At 47.1% G+C, this 14,813-nt stretch overlaps 1 protein-coding gene across 1 annotated transcript in view; it reads left to right on the plus strand.

Moving 5' to 3' along the window:
* Positions 1-328: 328 nt before the first annotated feature.
* The window catches only part of IGSF21 (immunoglobin superfamily member 21), a 236,566-nt gene continuing 222,081 nt past the window's right edge, over positions 329-14,813 (plus strand). The window contains exon 1 of the mRNA XM_081017983.1: positions 329-1,276. Within this exon, the coding sequence (XP_080874109.1) occupies positions 1,219-1,276 (58 nt within the window). The 5' untranslated portion in view covers positions 329-1,218. The remainder of the gene's footprint in view (positions 1,277-14,813) is intronic.

Here is a 14,813-nt window from a genome sequence, read left to right on the forward strand (position 1 = left end):
TAAGTGATTATGATGATGATGATGATGATGATGACACAACCTTGTAAGGTTATTATACCCATTTTGCAGTTGGGAAGACTGAGAAAATGAGAGAGAGAAAGAGAGAGAGAGAGAGAGAGAACAGAACAACGTGTCTAACACTTCTTATTAAAGCCAGCGCAGAAGGGAGACTTTGAATCACTGACTCCTCCCCAAACAAGACTGTCAAAGGAAGGTTTAAAAGTGGAATTTGCAAACATCACTTTTTACGTGCAATCACGTACCATCTCCATATCAGGGCTGAGACTTCCTTCCCCATTCATACCTGCACATAAATTGACGTATTGTCATTATTATTGCTGCAGATTAAATCTCTGCGCTGACTTTCCAGGCGTCTCTCCTTGACTCGGAATGTGGAAGCAGCGTGGGGGTTGGCTGCTAAAGGGTTAAGCCTCTAAAGATAGAGGGAGAGAGAGAGAGAGAGAGAGAGAGAGAGAGAGCGAGAGCATGAGAGAGCGCTGGGGAGGGAGGTGCAATAGAAGAGAGGGACTGGCTTTTCTCTCCTCTCTCACTCTCTCTTGCTGCAATAAATCCGGCTTAAAGGACGAGAGCAGAGGAGCCTAGAATGGATTAAAGAAAAGTCTGTATAATACAGACGCCAGCACAAGGGGGAGGGGGCAGAGAGAGAGAGAGAGAGAGAGAGAGAGAGAGAGAGAGAGAGGAGGAGGAGGAGGAAGAAGAAAGAGAATAAGAAAAGGAGCAAAAAGGAGGAAAGAAGGATGAGTTGAAGATCCCAAACTCCAGCTGCTAATCTGCTTATTCCACGGGAGGAGAAAGAGAGGCAGGGACTGAACAGGTGCATCCTCTGGGTACCACTCTCGGCATCCTCTGAGTACCACTCTCAGCATCCTCTGGGTACCACTCTCAGCATCCCTTCGGTACCATTCGCCTTCGTGGTCTTTCGGACATACTCCTCTCTTGCCATCGCCTGCCTTCCCTCCCCGCTCCCCGTTTTCCGTTTTTTTCTGCGGGGAGAGAGGGGTTTCTTTCTACATTTCCTCCGTCTCCAAACCCCTCCCCAGCAGGCATCCACGATGTGTTCCTCCGCCGCCGGCCACGGATGCTCCGGCACCCCGTCTTCTCTGCCCGCCTTGCCTTCCGGAGGAGCCTCGCCATGCGGAGAGCCGAGGTGCTTCTAAACCAGATGGAGTTTCTATCCGGGGGGCCAAGACACCCACAATGAACCGCCTGCTGCCTCTCTGCTTCCTATTCCTCAAACTCTTAGATGCGGTGCTGGGTGAGTGTGTGCGAGAGACACCTGCTTTTTTTGCGGCGGCGGCGGGTTGGGGGGGGGGGGAAAGAAAGAGAGGATAGAGGCATGGCTTTCATGTCCCCCCATCACCAAAGGAGATGCAAGAATCCCATGCGACGCCAGCACCCCCTCCCAAACCAACGCTGCTCAGGTTCTCTCCAAAGCCACGAACGGCGAGAGAATTTTAGCTCGGGGCATCAAACCGCTCTCCTTCCCCCCTTCAAGTCAATAGAGGATGCTTTGGAGCTGGGCAGAGGGAAGTCAGTGGGAGATGAACGGGGTGTTTTCTCCCAACTCATGCCAACTTTCCCCATCCTGGCTTGGTTGTTTAATGCTCCAGTTCTCTGGTCCTTCAAAGCTGCCCTTTGTTGGACCTCAACTGCTAAGAGTTGAGTGGGTCTCTCTCTTTCTCTCTCTCTCTCCCCCCCCCCCCCCAGTTAGGAGGCAGTGATGTTGTGCGTGGATCTATGAAAAGCCTTATCAAATGCCAAAGCAAACACTTTCTCTTTTTTTCCTCTGGTGGTGGTCGCAATAATTATTATGATAATAACCCCCCCTTCCCCCGAAGCTCCCACAATCAGCATCCATTGTGGAACCAGGTTGCAAGCGGACAATAGACTTTTCAATGGCATCTGACGAGTTGTTGTCGTCTTCTGGAGAAAACACAACCCGGTTTGAGCAAAAAGAGGCGAAATAAACCAAGAGAGGGGGTGATGGAGGAGGAGTATGTTGGGGATAAGTAACCTGGGGGGTTCACAGAGAAAAGAGTGGGAGGGGAGGATAAACAGGGAGGTACTTGTTTTGTGGGTTTACCTTTGGTCTCAAACTCTGGACCGGTTTGTCGAACAGCAGATGCATCCACACACACACACACACACACACACACACACACACCTCTCTTGTGTGTGTGTTCGTTCCCCTTTGGAAAATTCTGTGGTGTGTTTATTATTTTGCGATTGAATTTAGGCTAAAAACAACAGAAACAAACAAAAGACTTTCATTAGCTCAGGCTCTTTTTTCCAGGGGTTACTTGAGGGCAGATGGGTTGATGCTCTGTGTGTGTGTGTGTGTGTGTGTGTGTGTGTGTGTGATCCGGAGAGCAAAAGCAGAAAGTTCCCCTTATTTATTTTTTCAAAGGAACTGATTTATTGAGCACCCACCCACCCTCCCAGACTTTGTGGCATGTGTTGACAGAACCAGAATGGACCTCAATGCAATATTTTGTTTCAGTTCCAATCCTATTTCCCCCCCCCCCACCATATATATAGCAATGGGAGTTCTCAAAAAGTCACACTCTCCTATCACCTCTGGTCAGCCACACCAATCCTTGGATGATTTCAGTCTCCAAACTTAACCCTGTTGTAATTTCTGAGCTGGGCGGGGGGGTCTTTTCTCCTCTCATTTTTTTGCAGTGGTTTTTTTTTGGGGGGGGAGGGTTAGGGAAAGGAATTGGTGGTTGATATCTCTTTGCTGCTGCTTTACCTTTTGATTCGGAGTGAAAATCCAGTTCAAGTGCTTCCAGCCTAGGTTATCACATACTGTCGATACAGCACTGAGTTTATGGGTGTCCTCCCGCCCCTTCTTCCTATAATAGCCCAACTCAAATCTTCCAGGTGAGCTGAAATTTGAATGAGTAATAACCGTGAATAATGTCAGGCAGCTGGTTGAGAAAACAAGTTGCTGGAAGGAAGAGATGACTTCTTCTTCCCTCGACTCTTTGGGGAAGTAGCAAGAAGGATTCGATATGCGGCCTTTGGTGGGATTTATTCGATTATGAGGATCTCCCGTTGGTGGTGGAGGTGAACAAGGCAAAGTATTGCTTCTGCCTAGACATTCAGAACAATAAATGACAGTATTGGAAACAAAGAAAATGTAAGTGTGTTTGTGTTCAAAATAGGAATGATTCTACTTTCATTTACAGCATCTTAAGTTTATAATGCGGGAGGCAAGCTATGGGGTTACAATGGACTCTTTTTCAGCTTGGTGTTGTTGTTTTTAAAGTGGAATAAATACATATTGGTGTTGGTGTTTGAGCTATTTTGACCTGGCTGCTTTATATGTGATCTGTACACTCTTTTCTTTTCACGAAGCAAGGCAATAGGAGCTGGCCAAACAGTGTAGGCTGGGTTTCGGGAGTAGCAATGGTGGCACCAGTGGCAGAGCTTCACCTGCCTGACACAGCTTGGCTTACTTACCCGAGCAATCTAGATACATGATCACTTCCCCAAGCCACTTCTCTGCTGTGATATGGCAAACTCTGGCCTAAATTCTTGTGTTTACAGTGGGTGTAAGGGCTGGATTCAGTGTCCTTGGCCCCTCTGTACTCCGTGGATTCAGCTTTTCTGAGAACCAATAGCACCTGATAACATCATTTATTGTCCTGTTATTTATTTATTATTTATTTATTTATTTATTTATTTTGCAGTGGAAGCTGGTCCACTGGGGTGAAAGGGGCACTGCCCTCCCAACCTCAGTCCTCCCTCGGCCTGTCTTCATTTGCCCTTTTCCTTTCTTCCAGTCTGGAAGGTGGTTCCGCTTGCTAGTTTCCTCGTGTAGCAGGGAGGAGGTGGAAGGTGGGGGCGAAAGCAGAATGAGTTGGCTCCACCTCTCATTGTGCCCTGGGGCCATCCTGGTGGAGTCTCTGCCCCACTGGTCCTAGTGGGCACCAGCCACTACTGGATTTAGGGATGATAAGTTGCCTTAAGTTGCTCCTGCAGGAGGCAGCAAGGGCCACAAATGTGGGTGGCTATAAAAGAGGATGGGACAAATTCATAGCTGAGAAGAGGGCTGTTGATGGCTTCTAACCACAATGGCTATGCTCTGCTTCCATGGTCAGAGGAAGCAAATACATGTGAATAACAGTTTCTGGGATCCACAGGAGGAGAGGGGTTGCTCAAATTCTCCTTGCAGACTTCCCATTGGGTCATCTTGTTGATGGCTGTGAGAACAGGATGCTAGACCAGGTGGGCCATTGGCCTGATCCAGCAGGGTCTTCTGATGTTCTTACATTCTAATGGGAATAACAGGAGAGGAGGGCTCCTCTGTGCTTGAGAAGTTCTCAGGGGCCCCTGGGTGACCACTCTGTGATGAGGGCGCTGAAAGCCTGACCCGAGGGCTTTCTGGTGGTTCCCTCACTGTGAGAAGTGAGGCTACAGGGAGACAGGCAGAGGGCCTTCTTGGCAGTGATGCGATCCATGTGAAACGCCCTCCCAGCAGATGTCAGGGAGATAAGTAACTACTGTATATAACCTTTAGAAGACATCTGAAGGCAGCCGTGTATAGGGAAGCTTTTTAATGTCATTGCTTTACTATGTTTTTATATACAGTGGTACCTTGGGTTAAGTACTTATTTCATTCCGGAGGTCCGTTCTTAACCTGAAACTGTTCTTAACCTGAAGCACCACTTTAGCTAATCGGGCCTCCTGCTGCCGCCGTGCTGCTGGAGCACGATTTCTGTTCTCCTCCTGAAGCAAAGTTCTTAACCCGAGGTACTATTTCTGGGTTAGCGGAGTCTGTAATCTGAAGTGTATGTAACCTGAAGCGTATGTAACCTGAGGTACCACTGTACGTTGGAAGCCCCTTAGAGTAGCTGGGGCAACCCAGTCAGATGGGCAGGGTACAAATATATTATTATTATTATTATTATTATTATTATTATTATTATTATCCAGCAGGGCTCAACTTATGTGCCTATGTTTCTACTCCAAGTCTGACTGAGTTCCCTGGGGCTTGTGCAAGGATGTGTCTCCTTATTCTAGAAGCAGGTCTTCAAAATCTCTTTTCCCCTTCCTGAGGAAAGAATAAACACGGGAGCTCAGATTGGCTGGGATTTCTTCATTCCTCCAGCAGAGGGCGGCTCCATGTGCAGACACGTGCCATGCAGCGATGTGAACTTTGCAAACTTCTCCTTTCAGATTCTCACACTTGTGGCTTCACCATGACCCCCTGCAATTCCTCGCCTCCAACCATCTCTCTATGAGCTCTGTGTGTGTCTGCTTCTCTTGTGCTGACTGATTCATTCTGAGAGAGAGAGAGAGAGAGAGAGAGAGAGAGAGAGAGAGAGAGAGAGAGAGATTCTCAATCAAGGGACATAAAAAGGCTTTAAATAATAGAAAGCCAACAGAAGCTGGACGATCTTTTCTTTTAAAGCTGCCTCGGTGGTGGTAAAATAAATTAATGGCCTGGAAATTACTCTGTACCTCCCTGCCATGGAAAAGTGGTTCATCTGGTGTCTGCAAGATGGGCCAAAAGGAAAAGGAATATTACATAGTAATATTACAGTGTAATATTGATCTGGACACTGTACAGAATAGTACAGTGTCCAGATCAAGGGAAGTAACTGCCACTGTTTTCTGTCTTGATCTGACCCCGCCTGGAGTCCTGTGTCCTGTTCTGGGCTCCACAGTTTAAGAAGGATATTGACAAACCAGAACGTGCACAGAGGAGGGCAACTAAGATGATCAAGGGTCTGGAAAGCAAGCCTTATGAGGGAGCTGGTTGTGTTTAGCCTGGAGAAGAGAAGACTGAATATCTTCAAATATCTGAAGAGCTGTTCCATGGGAACCAGCTTGTTTTCTGCTCCTCCAGAGGGGAGGACCCGAACCAATGGATTCAAATGACAAGGAAAGACATTCCAACTAAACATTAGGAAGAACTTTCTGAGGGTAAGAGCTGTTTGACCGTGGAACAGACACCCTCAGAAGGTGATGGACTCTCCTTCCTTGGAGGTTTTTAAGCAGAAGTTAGATGGCCATCTGTGAGGGATTCTTGAACTGTGATTCCTGAATTGCAGGGGGTTGGACTAAAAGGCCTTTGGTGTCCCTTCCAAGTAGAATTCTATGATTCTATCTCTTCGTAATGAGACATTGTGTGGTGCGATGATGATTCTGGGGTTTGGCTGTTTGTCCTCTTCCCACACATCATAGACAGGTGTTCAAGGGATGTGGTGGCAGAAATGTCAGTAAACATGTCCCTTAAGGTGCTGCTAGGCTGTCAATATTTCACAGGAGGGATTTAAGTGAACTCTGGAACTTTAGGACATGCACAGTTAAAGTGGATCAAAGCAGTCTATTGCCCTAGTACAGGCATCCCCAAACTCAGCCCTCCAGCTGTTTTGGGACTAGAACTTCCACCATCCCTAGCTAACAGGACCAGTGGTCAGGGATAATGGGAATTGTAGTCCCAAAATAGCTGGAGGGCCGAGTTTGGGGATGCCTGCCCTAGTGCTACTCTGAGTAGCATCGTCAAATTTAATAGACACGATTAACTTAGGTTTGTGAGTTTCAAAAAGGACCTAATCTGAGTAGGTCTTGACAGAATACAACCCCTAGTGCTGGTGTGTTCTAAGTTGGGATATAAGTTCATATATCACCCTCTTCCATTTCCACTCCCCCTGGAATGGTTGTCAATGTCTCTTTAAGAGGGCGTGGGCAAGTGAAAGAGATCAGCCCACCTGCTTATGGTGATGTGATATGCAGGTCAGCTGACCAAGTGGTATATAAAAAGGGAGGTGCTGGATCTTAGTGGGCAGTTGAACTTCTAGCATGAGTGACGAAGAACCCTCCCAAGAAATGAAAAATTGAGAGAAGCAGCTGTTTAGTCATAGCCAGTGACAGGCAATCATTTTTTGTTAAGAATATCAAGCTAGCAAAAAAAATTGGGGAGTGGTGGATCCCTTCAACATGTACTGGAGTCTTCTGAAAATGGTGAGTTATGCGTTCTTACTTCTTCTGTGTTGGTGAATTTAACTACCCCACCCCCCGGATGTTCAGCTTCATAATGGAATGGCCCATCAAGAAGCTCCAATTGTGGATTTTATTGATTGCTTTCCAGATAACAGCAGTCATTTTTAATGGATGTTCTGTGGGTTTAAGCTGGCTGGCTGGTTTTCCATATTGTTCTGGGTCTTAGCGGAAGATGTGCTCATTTTTTATTTATTTTTTACAGCCATATAATCTTTAGGGGAGGCTGAGGCTATCTGGATTCCTTTAAAAACTACATTTGATTCAATATTTTTACCCACTACCTTCCGCTGGAGATAGCACTGCTTCAGATTCCATCACAGCTTCATCTTTCCCTACCAGGTTCTTCCATGGAGTCTGGGAGATTTGTCGTTCTCTGTTGAACGGGCGATGTAGAACAACTGCCTTTCCCCGCTTAACTCTGTCTTCACTTACATGTGCCCAGTGAAGCTGAATTTGGGGAGATTCGGGACAGATGGAAGAAAGTCCTTCTCTACACTGCGAGGAGTTAAAACCATGGCACTCGCTCCCACAAGAAGCAGTGATGGTCACCAACTTGGATGACTTTAAAAGAGGATTGGACAAATTCATGGAAGAGAGGGCTATTGGAGGCGGCAAAGCTTCTGAATATCAGTTGCTGGAAACTGCAAGAAGTTAGGGGGCTCTTGTGCTTGGATCCTGCTTGTGGGTTCTGCTCCTCTTGTGTTCTCATATGTCTATTCCCCCCAGTTACTCATAACTGTTCCTTTTTGAACTCTGCTTGTTGTGGTAGTTTGGAGTGGAGAAGGTGGCTCTTGTTGAATCCTTTGTTGAGGCTGATCCCTTGGCCTAGTTGGGATTTGAACCCTGATCTTCCAGGCCCTGGGCCAACACCCTAACCGCTGGTTTTAGGTTGGATGCAATTCCATTATGAATAGTGCAATTCTGTTAATGCATGTTTTGTTGTACAGTGGTGCCTTGCTTCTCAAACTTAATCCATCCCAGGAGTCCGTTCGACTCCTGAAACCATTCAAAAACCAAGGCACTCAAGCAGAAGCCGCGTCGGAGGTTCAGCTTCCAAAAAAAGTTTGCAAACCGGAACGTTGACTTTTGGGTTTGTGGCGTTCAGGAGCCGATTTGTTCGGCAACTAAGCCATTCAAGAACCAAGGTTTGACTGTATCGTGAAACGGCTTGGAGATGCTCCATCAGAAGTGACCCATAAATGAAATTTTTAAAAGTATATGGCATGGTAAAGGTAAAGGTAAAGGGACCCCTGACCGTTAGGTCCAGTCACAGACGACTCTGGGGCTGCAGCGCTCATCTTGCTTTACTGGCCGAAGGAGCCAGCGTTTGTCTGCAGACAGCTTCCGGGTCATGTGGCCAGCATGACAAAGCTGCTTCTGGCGAACCAGAGCAGCGCACAGAAACACTGTTTACTTTTCCGCCACAGTGGTACCTATTTATCTACTTGCACTGGTGTGCTTTCAAACTGCTAGGTGGGCAGGAGCTGGGACAGAGCAATGGCAGCACACCCTGTTGCAGGGATTCAAACCACCAACCTTCTGATCAGCAAGTCCTAGGCTCTGTGCTAAATAAATGTGTGTGTGGAGGTGGGTTTATGCCATTTTTTCCAGCCCTGCCCCAAATCACACAGGGAGGTGTGTCTTGTGCCTAGCAGCCACCAGTTTTCGAAAGCCATCGAAGAAACAACCTCTTTGGCTTATCATTGTGAAAAAGGCTAGAGGTGGTTGATCTCTCCAAAGGACGTCACTTGAGAGGGTGCTTCTCGTTTCACCCTGGCCCTTGAAAAAAATAAAAATAACAACCCTATCTTGTGGGCTCAGCCGTCCAAGAAGAAATTGCACTGGCAGAAGGAGGCGATGCTCAGAGTTCCCTTGCATGAACCCTTTGTGCCATCTCTCTCCTCGTCCTCCTCCTCTTCCCCTTCATGAAGTGCCTGTGCAGCAGCCCCCGGGGGCCTCTTGTGCAGGACGACAGAAACCCTGCACGCTCCCTTAGCTCAGTTAGCAAGCGCCTCTTGCTCTTGTTCTTCCTTTCAAAGTGATGATGTGGTTGTTTTCCTGAACTAGAGGTTGGGTGGGGAGAGGGAGGAAGCCAGTTTTGTGTCCGCGATCAGTTTCTTTCCTTTACATGCCTAGCAATTAAGAAGCTGGGAGAAACGCGATAATCAGACCCTCCAAGTGTCCCTATTTTCCAGGGACAGTCCCGGATTTCCAGAAGCCGTCCCAGTTTCTGATGAGATCCCAGAACGTCCCTGCTTTTCCTTAAAGGTAAAGGGACCCCTAACCATTAGGTCCAGTCATGACCGACTCGGGGGTTGCAGCTCTCGTCTCGCTTTATTGGCCGAGGGAGCTGGCGTACAGCTTCTGGGTCATGTGACCAGTGAACCAGAGCAGCGCACAGAAACGCTGTTTACCTTCCCGCCGGAGCGGTACCATTTTTCTACTTGCACTTTGACGTGCTTTCAAACTGCTAGGTTGGCAGGAGCAGGGACCGAGCAATGGGAGCTCACCCCGTCATGGGGATTCGAACCGCGACCTTCTGATCAGCAAGTCCTAGGCTCTGTGGTTTAACCCACAGCACCACCCGCGTCCCTCCGCTTTTCCTTAAGATGTCCCTATTTTCAGCGGAGAATTGCTGAAGGATGCCCCTATTTTCATCAGAGAAATGTTGGAGGATACGGAGATATCCATCCCCTGAGCCATATGAAGACAGGCCCGTATAGTGAATATTTTTAATGTTTCATGTTTTTTGGAAGCCACCCAGAGTGGCTAGGGCAACCCAGTCAAATAGGTAGGGTATTAATAATAAAATTATTATTATGGAAGAGGATGTCCCTCTTTCCTCAGAGAAATGTTGTAGGGTATGCAATATACTTTCCAGCAGTTTACACCTCAACACGCCTCTTCCTCCTCTTCTCTGTCTCTGCAAATCTGACACCATGATGAGTAACTTTTGGACCAAGGGGCTGGGCAGGGAAAACTGAATACTATGCCAGGGTTCCTGAAAAGCCTATGGGAGGTTGAGAGCAATGCCAGATTTAGGGTGTTGTGAGCAGTTCCCCGGCATAGGCCACCAAGCCGAAGGGGTGCAAAATTGAGAAGATCCATGATTGAGATGATCCATTTGGGTGGTGCCAAATTCTGGACTTGCACAGGGTGCCGTGTTAGAAAAGAATACCAAAGGCAGGACCTGTGAAGATGTTCATTGGTGGCAGATGGATGGCAAAGGATGAAGAACACCAGTGGCCCTCCAGATGTTTCTGAATGACCCCCACCTTGATCCCTGGCCATTGGCTGTGCTGGCTGCCAGGGCTGCTGGGAGTTCTCAGCTTAGCAACATCTGGAGGGCCACAGATGTTCCCCATCCCTGAATTAGACCATTAGTGCCCTGAACTACCTTCATCACCACTTTGACCGTCACTTGCCTTCACCGCCCCAGCTACCTCCATCACAACTCTGTTTTCTCCAGGGCGTTTGAGGGTGGTGTACACTGTTTTCTGTTCCCCATCCCATCTGTTTAATCCCTGCAACAACCCTGTGGAGTAGGTTAGACTGAGAGTGACTGCCTAAGATCACACCCAGCCAGCTTCATGGATGAGTAGGGGATATGAAGCCAGGCCTCCTGAGGCTTCCTGTGATGGCCTGGGATTCGGACTCAGAGGCTGAACCTGAGGAATCCCAGCCTGCACAGGAGTCCCCGCCTCCAAATCCAGCTGAGCCGGGGCTAGGGCCTGAGGCTGAAGGGTCCTCACCTGTGCTGGATCCTCAGGTGCAGGCACCAGCTGAGTCTGCTTTGGCTCCTGAGGTGATGGAGGACCCATTGCCTGCAGGTACTCTGGGTCCAGTAACCCTCCAGCCTCTCCTGAGCTGCAGAGGCTCAGGGCAGAGAGGCAGAGGGAACTAAGTTCCTGCAGGAGGAGTGCTCGCCTCCAGGCCAGGAGAGGCAAGTCACCTGCGGACCGGGACCTTGGGGCAGATAAAAGCCAGTTAGCCCCAGTCTCAGGTTGTGGGAGCAACGTTGTTGCTAGCCTGTTCCTGCCTGCACCCTGTCCTGCTCGTCTGCCAGAGTTCCTGACCTCACCCGACTCCCCACCTTGGATCCAGCTACAGCTTTGATGGACAGCCTCCATACCGCACCATCGACCTCGGACTGGACTCGGACCTCACCTCTCGGTTAGCCCCCGGGACCAGCACACTTCCAGAGCCCGAGAGAAGCACCTGCAAAGGACATTTCTGGACAAGATGGTTCCTAGAATGATGGGACCAGGAAGGCCCTGATTCAAAGTAAGGAGGACGAGACAGGTTAATCTCCTCCCATCATCCTCTCCTCCCCATGGCTCATAAATCATCTCAACTCACAGGCAGCCTCGGAACTGCAAGGTTGCAAGGGATCTGCCTAGTCCTATATTTTTTGTCCACCTGCCAAAACTTCCTCTGTGCCCTTAGCTTCCTGCAGAAGTTCTTACTATACTGATGGCTCCTACCTTTAAGTGTGTGTGTGTGTGTGTGTGTGTGTGTGTGTGCAGCTAATGACTGGGCACTTCCGTTATCTCCCTGCCATTATTGTTCCTTCGTCCTCTTTGACAGCCTTCCTAAAATAAACTGTCAATCACATGCACTCTCTCTCTCTTGCTCTCGTGTGTGTCTGTCGTGTGTGAGTGTGTGTGTGTGTGTGTGTCCATTCCCCTGTGTGTGTTGCTTTTGAAATATCAGCGAGCCTTTGTCTGGAGTGCAGATAGCAAAATGCAGGGAAATGAGGAAAAACCTACTTTGCATCTTATCTGGCCCTTCCAGCCTGCTTCTGTGGAAGGCAACATGGTGGATAGTGGTTAGAGCACTGGTTCCCAAAGTGGGCGGTACTGCAGTTCTGGAGGTGTCAATCACTGCCAGAGTTTGCAGGGGGGGTGTGTGTGCTATCATTGGATCAAGTTCATCCATTTTGCTGAATTAATTAGATCGTTTAAACTGGAATTTGAGTAAACATGCAATTAATGGTGGCTTCTTTGAATCCCTTAGTGGGTCGTGCAAGCAGCTATTCTGAATAGTACTCTTATTATATGGTAGGGGGCACTGGGAATGAGTTTGAATAGGTCCAAGGTGGGTCCAAAAAAGTTCAGCAACTACTGGGTTAGAGAGCTGACTGTGGTTTGGGGGGGGCATGATTGTAATCCTTGTTCCATCATTAAGTTCAATGAGGTCACTGGGGTACAATCACCACCTGGGAGTGAAGTCCACCTCACAGGGTAGTTATGAGCAGGAGAGGAGGAAACTATTCGTACATGTATGCATATAAAATATTTGTCATTTGCTTTTCGGCTTGCACCAAACATCCCAAATGGCACACATGTCTATCTGTCTGTCTAGGGACTCAGCTATACAGCTGCAAATATAACATTTTAAGTGTGTTTTAAGTGCATTATACAAATGTGATACTAGATGGCACTGCTGAGCGAATGGCAAATTCCATGTATATTTTAAAACATGGTGTTGTTTTTTAGGAAAAGCATTTTCATAGCGTTTTTATATACAATATGGGCAGATTCAGCCTAGCTGTCTAGCTATCCACATACACATATCTAGATAATAGTAGGAATTTCCTTCCTTGTAATTGGAATCCTTTGGTTCAGGTCCTATCTTCCAGAGCAGCAGAAACATGCTTGCTCCAACTTTCATGGTACAACCCTGAGTCTGTAAAATAACTCAGTTGCTACATATGATCTTGCATTTCTGTGCATTGAAACCACACCCCTAAATCATACACTAGTGGCAAAATTGTGGAAACCTTTTGGGAAAAGTGTATTTCTGAGGTTTGATGGCTCATAACACCACTTTTTTGGGTAATGTCATAAAATTATATATCAACAGAAAGATAATTTAATGAAGAATGTAATACAACCAAGTTTGTTCAATTATCTGTATTCTATCAAAAGTTATAGCCAAATAACCAGAAAAAGGGAAGCACGACTTGCTTTTTTAAAAAAGTAATATTTATTGAATTTTAAAGGGTTACAAAAAGAAAAAATTAAAAAACAGCATATTTAAGAAATACAAAACATCACATCACGATAATAAAAAGAAAAGAAACAAGAAAAAAAAGAAAAAATACAATAAATCTTCCCATAACTTATCTTTCATTTGCTTATTTCCTTGACCTCCTCACACCTCCCTTTTTTGTATTCTAGTTCAATTAACTATTTCAGCAAATCCTTTCCATCTTTTCCAGTTTTTGTCCTTCCTCTATTCTATCTTAATATAATGTAACTTTACTTTCCCTCCTTCACCATTTAGCAATCTATTTTTCCTTAACCTTTATAGCATTTCTGCTAAAACCGCATTATTTCATTCCAACATCCTTCTAACATTCCTTAATTTTACAATGTTTCTGTAAATAAATTTAAAATTTCTTCCAATCTTCTTCCACCAACTCTTCTCCCTGGTCTCGGATTCTGCCAGTCATTTCCACCAGTTCCATGTAGTCCATCAGGAAGCACGACTTGCTTAGGTTGATATGCAGTAGATTTCCTTCATTTGAATATTGCCAATTAGCATGAGCATGAGCCAAGCAGGTATTATGAGCCATCAAACCTCGGAAATACACTTTTCCTTCCACAGTTTTGGCCACTGGTGTAGCTGCCCTGCCAAATCCAGAGCGATGTATGTCCTCTGCCTGTGTGTTGTGTTCTGATCCATGTGCAGAGTTCCACGAGTTGCTTCAGTCCAGGATGCGTCATAGAGCTGTTGTCCATTCTTCGTGGTCAGCTGTCCCATGCACGAGGCAGAGTGTGTTAGATTGAGGAAGGAGAATAAGCATCTTAAAAGATAGATGAATTCTTTGGATCTCCTCCAGCCTTGGAAGGGTCTCTCTCAGAAGTTACTGGTCTACAAAAATGTTTTAGGGTCCCTGCTGCCCACGCTAGCCTCTTCTAGTCATTCACGGCATGCCTCCAGCCTGAGAGGACGAGACTTCTACTCCTGATGATTCAAGGTAGCGACAACAGGGCCTTGATTTGGCAGATCGCTGTTTGCAGTCAAGAGACGGGCGAAGCTGTCAATTTAGCTTTCCCCTCAAAATGTTCAATCCCAAACCCTCTAGAAAAGTGACCAGCATTTTAGTGCAAATTTCTCCTGATATGTTCAAGCCTGTATTAATTCTTTTTTTTACCTCGTATGCACATTTTTATAGCACAGTTTCACTGAATATAATGCATTTTTGTTATGAGAAAGGGCTGTAGTTCAGTGGCATGGAACCTGGGTTCCCTCCAGCATCACCAGGTAAAAAGGTAAAAGGACCCCTGACCATTAGGTCCAGTCGTGACCGACTCTGGGGTTGCGGCGCTCATCTCGCTTTATTGGCTGAGGGAGCCGGCATACAGCTTCAAGGTCATGTGGCCAGCAGGACTAAGCCGCTTCTGGCGAACCAGAGCGGCGCACGGAAACACCGTTTACCTTCCTGCCGGAGCGGTACCTATTTATCTACTTGCACTTTGACATGCTTTCGAACTGCTAGGTTGGCAGGAGCAGGGACCGAGCAATGGGAGCTCACTCCGTCGCGGGGATTCGAACCGCTAACCTTCTGATCGGCAAGTCCTAGGCTCTGTGGTTTAACCCACGGCGCCACCCGCATCCCATCACCAGGTAGGGCTGGGGAAAAGACTCCCTGCCTGGAGAGCCATTGCTGCCAGCCAGCATAGGCAATACTAAAGTAGATGGAGCAATGGCTTGACTTGGCCTAAGCCAGCTTATTATGTCCCTATCTAAATCGACCTTTCAGCACCATA

Source organism: Podarcis pityusensis (genome assembly GCF_964106645.2).
Source record: "Podarcis pityusensis genome assembly, chromosome: 8".
Classification (NCBI taxonomy): Eukaryota; Metazoa; Chordata; class Lepidosauria; order Squamata; family Lacertidae; genus Podarcis; species Podarcis pityusensis.